Below are 10,458 nucleotides of genomic sequence, written 5' to 3'. Positions count from 1 at the left end.
TAATCATTTGATGATTCATTTTATTTTGTATAGGTCAAAATGACAAATTAGCCTCAGAGGGCTTCAGTCTGTAAACATGTGACATCCTGGGTCATGAAACGCTCCCATCGGCACAGGAACAACTCCCCAAAAAGAAAACCCTTCCATGGAGGATAAGGAAAGACACAGAGGATCCGTCTATGAAAGAAATGATTGAGAGTAGAAAGGACAGCCAGCATCAGATAGAACCTCCATCCATGAGGTCTGAGCAGAACCATGATCCATGGAGCCCTGCGAGAAGAGAATGGACAAATACTCTGATGTTCATTATTCTAGAAGGAGACAGAGGAGCTCGTGTGACCTACAGCAGCTTAAGGGCTGGTCCAGACTAACTCAGAGGTACCAAAGAGGAACGTCTGCAGCATTCTGAATCAACTGGAGGGTCTTCAGAGACTTTATGATGTCATAGCTCCATCCTCCTTATTGGTCCTACACTTTTTCTATGGTTCCATCTAATGTTTCATTACTTTTTCACTATTTGCATTGCTGCTGTATTATTTTTTCATAACAACGCTTTGAAATATATTCAGCATCATCTTAATTGCATTTGTTAAAAATGAATGGCGTTGTATTAGTTCTGTTTTTTGTTGGTCAACACCAGGCGGCGGGCTTTTGTTGTTGCACCTCGTGACGTCACCTCACCGGAAACACACGAAGAAGAACGCAGCTGCGCACGTGCAAACACTCTCAGCAGCTCGAGCAGAGATCCAGCGTGAAGATGGAGGACGTGATCAAGTTGCCGGGGACGGAGGACGGGAAACCGGCCCGGAAGAGGGTTCGGGCTCCGAAGTTTGACCCGCGGGAGGAAGAGGAGACGCGGCGGCGCAACGCGGAGCGGCTGTCGGTCCTGGGGGGGGAGGACCGCTCGGTGGGGCTGCTGGAGGAGCTGGTGTTCGGAGCCGAGGAGGAGCTGCTGGAGAGACTCGTGGAGGTAACAACTCACCGCTGATTTAACGTCACGTGTGAACGCCACTAACACGTCACGAGCTGAGTGGTTAGAAACCAAAAACATCCAGAGATGTGTCTCAAAGTGGCTGCATACGTCACTTCCGCGAGAGTGAAACTACGGTTTTTAAAAAGAACCGGTCGCTATAAAGTCTCTACATGACGAGCATGTTGAGGCTGCTTGTGCATTCTTCTTGGTACTAAAAGGGAAAGAAGCAGAGCTTTAATGATCCCGTTATGGGCTTTATTAACTAAAGACAGGCTGCAACAATTCATCCATTTACCACACTGCTTTAACATGAAACACAAGGATCATACATTAACACATACTTCTTCTCTCAGACACTAATGGATCATTCTCCGGAGGAGAAGCGTATCTTCCTAAAAGAAATCTGTACTATATCCATTTTTCCGGGTTTGAACGTGCGGCTGGTTGCTAGGCAACGGGAGCAGCGGAGGTAATGTTGAAGACGCAAGCAGGAAGTCCCCCGTAGGACAGACCGTCCCATGTCAGAGACCTTGTGCTTCAGCCTATGTGGTTGTTGGAGGACCAGAAGGTCTACTGAGGCTACAAGGGTGTGTGTTTACCCCAAGTTTCCTCTGACATCACTTCCTGTGGTGGAGCAGGAGGACGAGGAGGAGCAGGCCGGAGCCCTATTGGTGGAGGACGGAGATGTGTCATGTGACTCGGAGGATGACGATGGCTGCGTGCAGACCAGAAAGGCTGCTTGGGTGGATGATGATGACGAGCAGGAGGAAGAGTAAGACACATATACATGGCTCTTATTCTGAAAGGACCACAGGAAGTCAATGAAAAGGATTGTAACTGTGTTCTGTGTCTCAGGGTGGACATGAAGCATCGTTACCGTAGAGACCTGATGAAAGGAGAGGCGGAGTTATCGATGTCCAATCAGAAGCTACAGGAGAGGATGAGAGAGCAGTGAGAACGCGCTCACCCACTCAGTCACTCACTCACCCACTCACTCAGTCACCCACTCACCTGTACCTGTTGGTGTGTCTCAGGTTTCAGAAGGCGATGGGAGGAGCTCCTTCGTGGGCCGACAGCAACGCCAAGAGGAAGAAGAAAGGTAGAAACTTCCTGTCTCCTAGCAACGCTCCACCATTAAAGAGCCTCCTACTCTCCAAATGTGTGATTTGGGGATGAATGAATGAAAGTAATTCTGTGTTCCTGCAGCTGATGATGATGATGAAGATGAAGATGATGAGCTCATGAGGAGGACGGGGAACTTCGTGGCGTCTTCAGATCGTTTACCCAGCGGCATCCTGAGAGTCAGGAACTTATTAGTTATCAATAATATCCTTATTATCCCTCAGCTCAGTGACCATGTGACCCTCTGTGTGACCATGTGACCCTCTGTGTGACCATGTGACCCGGTGTCTTCCGTCTCAGATGAAGAAGTGTCTCCACGCTAACAGCTCCCGTCCTTCGGAGGACCGACTGAGTGCCGTTCAGTTCCATCCCTCCGCTCAGGTCGTCATGACGGCCGGCCTCGACCAATCGGTGTCCCTCTTTCAAGTACGGCTTGTTACCCCCCCGCCCCCCTCCATGGGTGCACCCGAGGACGCAGAGGTGATGAACTCTGATCTGTCCTTCAGGTCGACGGGAAGACGAACCCAAAGATCCAGAGCATCCACTTGGAGCGGTTCCCGGTCCACAGGGCCCGGTTCAGCCTGGGGGGGGACACGGTGATCGCCACCGGCCTGAAGAACAAGGTGTTCTACCTGTACGACATGATGGAGGGCCGGGTCACACCTGTGCACAACGTCAGAGGTGAGGGGGGGCGAGAGGTGCACATTGTCCAGGCAGAGGGTTCACCCTGAAGGGACCATGAACCATGTCCCTGTCCAGGTCTCAAGGAGGCGCGGGTGAAGGAGTTCTCCGTGCGTCCTGACGGAGGAGAACTCCTGCTGACTGGAACCAACGGATACCTGCACCTCCTCACGCTCAAGGTGACTCCTCCTCCTCCTCCTCTCCTGATGTTTAGCTCTTCTAAGTCCTCATAACCGCGACAATGTGCTCAGACGAAGGAGGTCGTTCTCAGCTTGAAGGTCAACGGGGACGTGGTGGGCGTGGCCTTCTCTCAGGACGGCAGCAAAGTCTTTGCCAACTCGGGTAAGTCATCGGCGATCAGTGTGACGCGTCCTCTTCCTGTCATGTGACTTACGTGTGTGTGTGTGTGTGTGTAGAGGACGGAGAGGTGTTTGTGTGGGACGTGCGCAGCAGTCGCTGCGTCAGCAGGTTCACAGACGAAGGATGCGTCAAAGGGACGTCCATCGCCGCCTCGCCTGATGGACAGTATCTCGCCTGCGGGTAAGCCCCGCCCACACAGCAGGTGACAGACTCCAGGCGTCCCCCACAGACCATAACGGCCTGCTTTGATGGTCCCTCTCAGCTCGCAGTCGGGCGTGGTCAACGTGTACTCCCAGGAGGCCTGTTTCAACTCAGCGCAGCCAAGGCCTCTGAAAGCAGTGATGAACCTGCTGACCTCAGCGACCTGTCTGACCTTTAACCCCTCCTCCGAGATCCTGGCCATTGCCTCGCGAGCCGAGGACGAGGCCGTGCGCCTGGTAAGAAGATGACGACTCAGTATTACGACGTCTTTTATTCCTATTTCACTTCACTCTGATGGACTCTCCACCCAAATGTGTCTCCTCCACCCTCTTCAGCTCCACCTGCCCAGCTTCACTGTCTTCTCCAACTTCCCCGTCTCCAAGAGGAAGATCATCTATCGGACGAGCTGCCTCGACTTCTCCCCTCACAGTGGCTTCCTCTCATTGGCTAATAACAAGGGACACGCCCCTCTCTTCAGGTGTGTGTGTGTGTCACACTTGATCAAACCGTCCGTAAAGTAAACAAGTATCAGTTCTATAAAATATTTGATGTGTTCCTGATGCGTTGCCTTGGTAACCAGGTAACTGAACGTCCTCTCTTTGTCTCCAGGTTGCTTCACTACAAAGACTTCTGAGGAGGACGCGTCTCTGAGACCTGATGGACGTTGTTTATTTTATGCAGTTACTCTATAAAAGAACTGAAACAATTCACTCTGTCTGTCTGTCTGTTAGCTGTTAGCTTTGTTAGCCTAGCTTCACTAAAAGAGACGCCAGTCTCCTGGACTTGTCATGTTGGGGGGGGGGGGGGGGGCCCAGTGGATAAATTGTAAATCCATTACATTTTTAATGCTGATACTTTACATTAAATGTATTTGATAAATATTTCATGATCGTCCTCTAATGTTTCTGTAGATGAAATATTAATAACTTTTAAAAAATATTAATAAATTCCCTTAAAGGCAAAGTGTCTGGTGTTGACATGATAATAGTTGACCTGGAGGGGGAGGGGCTTAAAGGCCCCCACCTGAAGAGCAAGACGAGGAGCGGTGTGTGTGTCCTCTGGTGGGACCACCTGAGACGATGGTGCTGGAGGACACCTGATTGGACCAAAGTGTCGTCATGTGACTGTTTTGTATAAGAAAAAAGTTTTATGAAAAGAAACAATCTCTCTCTCTCTCTCTCTCTCTGTGTGTGTGTGTGTGTGTGTGTGTGTGTGTGTGTGTGTGTGTGTGTGTGTGTCGTAGCAGCAGAATGTCGTCTGTCCTGTTTGTCTTTGTTTACAGGCTCACTGATGAAGAGGATGATGAAGATTATCATATCGCCTCAATGTCTTTGAGCAAAGAAGTTTATTTTGAAGGAAAATGCTTTTCTAAAAGTTTAATTTTTTAAGTGAAAATTTGATAAATAGATATACAATAAAAATAAAGAATATATATATAATGATATTAAAGTCTGGATTGAGCATAAAGCTGTCACACGGAGGTCAGAGGTCACAGGAACCAACGCCTCCACCATTAAACTCACCTGACGGCTTTGATTGACCCCGCCCCCGCTGACGTCACAGCTCAACCTGGCTTTCAGGCTCCGGAGCAGAAACCCGTCGCGTGGCTGACAGGAAGGTAAGGAGCCTCGTTCCGAGTACTTCATGTACTCATGTACTCATATCTCCGTGTACTTATACTCTTGTTTATGTCCGAGTTGTGGCAAAAACAAGCTGCCGGTCATCAGGTGTCAATCACGCTTTCAAATTTAGAGAACTTTATTGAAAACAGTGTCAGGTGACAACGAAAAGGTGGCGTGCAGTCGATGAAGGTAGGCCACGCCCCCATCGTCATCACAGATCCAATCGTTTACTCATTCAAATATATATTTGTGTCTTTGATCTCATGGGACCAATGAGACACACGTATATCAGAAACTCTAAAAAAAGTCCCAGTATGAACTGTGTTTACATACATTGTATGTATTTATATTGATACCATTTATTCATAATATTATTCACATTGTCTCTGAGGTTTCTATTATTGTTCCTTCCCACACGCATTCTGTTCAATAATCAATTATGTGACTGGAGATGAGAACAGATGCATGTGGAAGATGCTCATATATGCTACATGCTATATGCTATATGCTACATGCTATATGCTACATGCTACATGCTGTGACTGTTCCCAGATGAATGGGATGAACAAAAGTCCACACTCTCCCTCACATAGAAGGGGGTGATTTCCCATCATTTAGTGGAAATCTATGCTAATATTATTTAATGATATAGTATGCATTATTAATCTATTATATAAAAGTTTAATTCATAATGAATTTGTTGAGCCCACTCATAACATTCTATTATTCCATAGAATGAAGCTGCATATTTCGGAGATCTAGAACATTGTTCAGATATTCATTCACATGGAGATGTGTCTGTGACTCAGCTCTTTAGGAGGAATGTCGTTTTGCCCGTAGTCCCACTTCCTGTGTTCATGTGAAGAAATGAATCCTGACCTCTGACCTCTGATTGAAGCAGGAGGCTAACGGTTAGCGCTTCACAGTCCCAGTGGTGACGATGGCGGAGGCTCCAGATCTGTTCTCTGAGCAGGAGTTGACCTGCTCCATCTGTCTGGACCTGTTTGATGAGCCCGTCTCCACTCCGTGTGGTCACAACTACTGCCAGGTGACCCCGTCTTCTTCTCTGGTGTCTACCTAGGCGTGTAGTGACCCCGTCTTCTTCTCTGGTGTCTACCTAGGCGTGTAGTGACCCTGTCTTCTTCTCTGGTGTCTACCTAGGCGTGTAGTGACCCCGTCTTCTTCTCTGGTGTCTACCTAGGCGTGTAGTGACCCCGTCTTCTTCTCTGGTGTCTACCCAGGCGTGTAGTGACCCTGTCTTCTTCTCTGGTGTCTACCTAGGCGTGTAGTGACCCCGTCTTCTTCTCTGGTGTCTACCTAGGCGTGTATTGGAGGCTACTGGGCCTCCAGCCCTGTGTGCACTTGTCCTCTGTGTAAGAGACAGTTTGAGGAACGTCCTCAACTCAGCGTCAACAAAGTCTTCGCTCTCATCGCCGATAAATACAAAGCGTCTCGTTACGGCGCCGCAGGGTTTCCTTCGCCGCTCAGCAGGAGGACGCAGCAGGGGGACGCCGCTGCCCCCCCGTCCGGCGAAGAGGTGGTGTGGTGTGACGTGTGCACGGGAGTCAAAGAGCCCGCTGTCTCCTCCTGTCTCACCTGCACGGCCGCCTACTGCGCTCTGCACCTGGAGCCGCACCGCACCACCCCCTTCTACTCCCGGCACCCGCTGATAGACCCCCAGGAGGCCCTCAGGGGCCGGACATGCCCCGCCCACCACCGCCTGCTGGAGGTGAGCCCCTTCCCCTTCTCCAGATACTAGTCTGCCCCCGTTGGGTGTCAGTGGTGCTGGAACCAACCCGCCGACCTTTGACCCGCCGGATGTGTTCACTTGTGCAGGTGTTCTGTCGGACCTGTCAGCGCTGCATCTGTGCCATCTGCGTCCTGGAGGAGCATCGGACCCACCAGACGGTGTCGGTGCAGACGGAGAGGCTCGGCAAACAGGTGGGGGGGCGCGGGAGGAGGAGGAGGATGAATAAGATGAAGATTCTCACTTCTTGGTGGCTCTAAATAAACGTGGATGTGTTTTAGAAACTGGTGGCGAGGACGGAGCAGGAGATCCTGAACCGGATCAGAGAGAAAGAGAGTCGTGTGACCCACCTGAAGAAGAAGCTGGAGGGCGTGAAGGTCGGCCATCTTGTTTTGATGATGGTGTAGATCTTGTATTGATATATGTTCTAATAATTTGTGTGTTCAGAACTACGCAGTCGGGGAGCGGGCGGAGGTGGAGCACCTCCTGGATGAGTTGACCGGCTCCTTGGACCGGATCCGGTCTCAGTTGGTGGGCGGGATCGATAACCAGCTGGACCATGTGATGTTGAAGGGGGAGGGACTAGTAAGCCGCCTGGAGGCGGAGCTCGGCCAGCTGATGGACAGAAGAGCCACGCTGGAGGTCCAGGCGGCCAGTCAGGACCACATCGGCTTCCTGCAGGTGTGTGTGTGTGTGTGTGTGTGTGTGTGTGTGTGTGTGTGTGTGTGTGTGTGTGTGTGTGTGTGTGTGTGTGTGTGTGTGTGTGTGTGTGTGTGTGTGTGTGTGTGTGTGTGTGTGTGTGTGTGTGTGTGTGTGTGTGTGTGTGTGTGTGGCCGGTTCGCCTTGTCCCCTCATCTCCTCGTCTTCTTCTCCTCAGAGCTTTAAGGAGGCCACCTCTCCTCTCTCTGAGGAGCAGGAGGAGGTGGACGTAGAGGAGTTCTCTCTTCACTTCCAGCTGGTGGAGGTGAAGAATTCTCTGTCAGATTTGAAGGAAAAGATGGACGACTTGAGGACAGGAGAGGAGGTCCCCAGAGGGTCGGGTGAGAAGGGGCGTGTGTGTACGTGGATGTATTGATGTGTGTTTGTGTGGACATTGACGTGTTAATGAGGGAGTGTGTGTCAGTGTCGTCAGGTGACCTGATGGCAGCAGAGAGCATGCTCAGTCTGAGAGGAAGCACAGCCAGTCTGAGGAGGAGTCAGTGGTCCCTGAGAGGTAAACGCTGGGTCTCGCGTACCTGTTTGTTTGTTTGTTTGTTTGTTTGTTGCTATGCAACGGAGGAACAGCAGCATCCTGTTTGTTTGTTGCTGATTCGCTGGGAGATGGACTTTGGTAAAACATCCCGGGTCTCCTTGTGACGTGAGGCATGCATTCACCATTCAACTGGCTGCTCTCACACTACTGCTTGTGTTTCAATATCACACCCTGTGACTCACTCCCAACCAATCAGAGCTCTTGTGTTTATAGTACTTCTATTTCTCTGTTGTATACCGTCAGAAAGCCTGTGGATTTCTTTGTACAGACATTTGTGGGAGGATGCGGCTCAAATGTTTTGTTAAACCACATATTTTGCTGTTGACTCTTGTTTGGTGGGTTGAAGCCTATGAACTTTTATTGTGAAAGGGTAACAGTGGTTTCCTGTTTCCCTCAGAGCGGAAGAAGACCAAAGCAGTCTCTGGTTTGTCTTTTGATCAATAACTATGAAGTGATAAATAAATGGCTGATGTATGAGGTGATGGATCAATGACTGATCTGAGGTCATGTTCTGCAGGACACAAGAAGGCCCGGGTGTACATGGGTGAGTGCTTCTCTCCATTTACAATCCTCATCTTTTTAACATGCCAACTCTGGAGCCCCCCCCTCACCGTGTCATGGTCTCCAGAGGACGTGACCCTGAACCCGGTGACGGCCTACCCGTTCCTCATCCTGTCCGAGGACAGGAAGCAGGTGAAGCGGGGCGAGAAGCTCCAGTTCTACCGGACCAGCCAGCAACGCTTCGACGTCTGGTCATGTGTCATCGCCAAGGAGACCTTCAGCACGGGCCGCCACTACTGGGAGGTGAGCCGCGCCCTTTGACCCTCCCCAGGACCACCGGCCCGGTGCCAACGAGTGTGTTTGTGTGCAGGTGTTTGTGGGGGACAGTAAGGACTGGAAGCTGGGCGTGGTCACCGAGTCGGCCCCCAGGAAAGGCCTCTTCGACATGAGCCCCTCCAACGGCTACTACGCCATCTGGTGGAGCGGCAGCCAGCTGAGAGCGCTCACCGCCCCCCCCCTCACCAAGGTCCACCCTTTACATGAGCTAACTGCTGGAAGCACTAACCTTTGATTAAAGCTTAAGCAAATCGAGCATGAAAACATGGCGTTAGCATGCTAGTACGCTAGCAAGCCAGGCATGTGACTAGCGCTGTATGCTAACTAGCTAGCTAGTTATAATTCAACCAAATGCTTCATCTGCACACACTCAGAAGAAGTGACCTCTGGTCTTCAACGTGTGTTTACTGCAGGTGAAGAGTCCCCACAAGCTGCGTCAGGTGGGCGTGTTCCTTGACGTGGACGAGGGACAGGTGTCCTTCTACAACGTGAAGTCGGGCTCAGAGATCTACAGCTTCACAGGATCCTCAGAGTTCACCGAGAGGATGTTTCCTCTGCTGGGGACGGGAGACAAAGACGTCCCCCTGGTCCTCATGACGTCCCAGCAGCAGCTGGCCTGAGAGTAGAGGATCAGACAGGAGACGGAGACTGGGGGGCGGGGGGGGGGGGCATAATGGGACGGGCACAGAACAGATATTTTTATGGGCAAACCGGTTTATTGTTCCAAAAGTGGGTTTTATAACAGAATCAACTGAAATTCAAAGATATTAATGACTAATTAAATGAAGACCCAAATAAATGTAATTAACTATAAAGTATTACAGCTTAATGAAATGTTATTTGACGTCTACTTGCTGTATTGACAGGCTGCTCCTCACTTATAAGACAAGGATGATTGTTTGTATCGAACCTGAATAAAGACAAATGTCACAAATGATTCAGACTCTTCAAATGAATGTGGACAAAACAATGGCTGACCAAATATTTTGTCATTTAATTTGCTCAAATACTTTTTATACTTAACCTTTTTTTTGATGTAAGACAGTTGTTACATAAGTTTGTTCCGGCTAAACAATCCATGAACAGAAATCAACAAAGTTACGATCATTCAAGTTTATATTTTATTTAACATAAATCATATTGCAGTGTGAACAGCTGGGGTTTAATATACACAATAGAATGTAACATTTAAGCCCCTCCCCTCTGCTTCCCTGCCCACAACGCACCTAATGAAAACCAAAAGCTGCTTCTCATAAGCCCCGCCCATACACCCCCTAACCACTGAGCCCCGCCCACCCAACACCCCCCCTCCCCCAAGTGTGTTCACATTTACTTGTGCGATTTGGCATCGACCTCCAAACCAACTCCTGTTGATTGCCAATCAATGGCATCATGTGACCAGCTGCTCCTCTGGAACCTACAAGCCCCTCCCCCTTCAGGGACACGTCACCACAGGCTGAACACTATCAAGGTCTTCAGGAACTATTTAAGGCTCACATGCTTCTACTGATAAGCTCCTCCCCCAAGTGCTGACATCACTCTTTCAGCCGTTTTGGAAAATGTGTAGACGTCTTAGCGTAAACTCTTTAAGGCGTGCCCAAAATACCGCAACAGCCCCCCCCCCCAATGCCACTGAGGCCCCTCCCCCTCTGCAGAGTCGCTG

The 10,458-nt window shown here is 50.0% G+C and overlaps 2 protein-coding genes across 5 annotated transcripts; both read left to right on the top strand.

Annotated features, from left to right (window-relative positions):
* Window positions 1–667: 667 nt before the first annotated feature.
* utp18 (UTP18 small subunit processome component) lies at window positions 668–4,318 on the top strand. Of its 2 annotated transcripts, none has more exons than XM_037477489.2 (13): window positions 668–970; window positions 1,609–1,745; window positions 1,829–1,924; window positions 2,008–2,072; window positions 2,180–2,274; window positions 2,396–2,521; window positions 2,602–2,776; window positions 2,855–2,955; window positions 3,028–3,118; window positions 3,193–3,316; window positions 3,399–3,573; window positions 3,673–3,815; window positions 3,947–4,318. In XM_037477489.2, exons 1-13 carry the CDS (start codon window positions 758–760, stop codon window positions 3,969–3,971), a joined length of 1,566 nt encoding a protein of 521 aa, XP_037333386.2. In that variant the 5' UTR covers window positions 668–757; the 3' UTR covers window positions 3,972–4,318. The 2 variants fall into 2 exon arrangements, with proteins under 2 accessions (XP_037333386.2, XP_037333387.2); XM_037477490.2 differs by having other exon boundaries at window positions 669–970; window positions 1,612–1,745; window positions 3,947–4,317.
* Window positions 4,319–4,849: 531 nt separating this feature from the next.
* On the top strand, window positions 4,850–10,393 carry LOC119220183 (E3 ubiquitin-protein ligase TRIM39). Of its 3 annotated transcripts, none has more exons than XM_037475962.2 (13): window positions 4,850–4,955; window positions 5,858–6,007; window positions 6,281–6,688; window positions 6,796–6,900; window positions 6,988–7,083; window positions 7,154–7,387; window positions 7,584–7,746; window positions 7,839–7,919; window positions 8,356–8,382; window positions 8,476–8,502; window positions 8,587–8,762; window positions 8,830–8,985; window positions 9,209–10,393. In XM_037475962.2, the coding sequence occupies exons 2-13, from the start codon at window positions 5,900–5,902 to the stop codon at window positions 9,413–9,415; spliced, it is 1,788 nt and encodes a 595-aa protein (XP_037331859.1). In that variant the 5' UTR covers window positions 4,850–4,955; window positions 5,858–5,899; the 3' UTR covers window positions 9,416–10,393. The 3 variants fall into 3 exon arrangements, with proteins under 3 accessions (XP_037331859.1, XP_037331857.1, XP_037331858.1); XM_037475960.2 differs by having other exon boundaries at window positions 7,830–7,919; XM_037475961.2 differs by having other exon boundaries at window positions 4,851–4,955; window positions 5,861–6,007; window positions 7,830–7,919.
* The last annotated feature ends 65 nt before the right edge of the window (window positions 10,394–10,458 follow it).

The sequence above is a fragment of the Pungitius pungitius genome, chromosome 12, assembly GCF_949316345.1.
Source record: "Pungitius pungitius chromosome 12, fPunPun2.1, whole genome shotgun sequence".
Taxonomy (NCBI): Eukaryota; Metazoa; Chordata; class Actinopteri; order Perciformes; family Gasterosteidae; genus Pungitius; species Pungitius pungitius.
The sequence above is the reverse complement of the archived record's forward strand: the minus strand, read 5'-3'. Positions and strand labels throughout refer to the sequence as shown.

Coding starts and splice junctions, on each gene's coding strand:
- LOC119220183 (XM_037475960.2), top strand. CDS start 5,900: ATGGCGGAGGCTCCAGATCTGTTCTCTGAGCAGGAGTTGACCTGCTCC. Junction 6,689..6,795: donor CCCACCACCGCCTGCTGGAG/GTGAGCCCCTTC, acceptor TCACTTGTGCAG/GTGTTCTGTCGGACCTGTCA. Junction 8,763..8,829: donor CGGGCCGCCACTACTGGGAG/GTGAGCCGCGCC, acceptor GTTTGTGTGCAG/GTGTTTGTGGGGGACAGTAA.
- utp18 (XM_037477489.2), top strand. CDS start 758: ATGGAGGACGTGATCAAGTTGCCGGGGACGGAGGACGGGAAACCGGCC. Junction 2,275..2,395: donor TACCCAGCGGCATCCTGAGA/GTCAGGAACTTA, acceptor CTTCCGTCTCAG/ATGAAGAAGTGTCTCCACGC. Junction 2,777..2,854: donor ACCTGTGCACAACGTCAGAG/GTGAGGGGGGGC, acceptor GTCCCTGTCCAG/GTCTCAAGGAGGCGCGGGTG.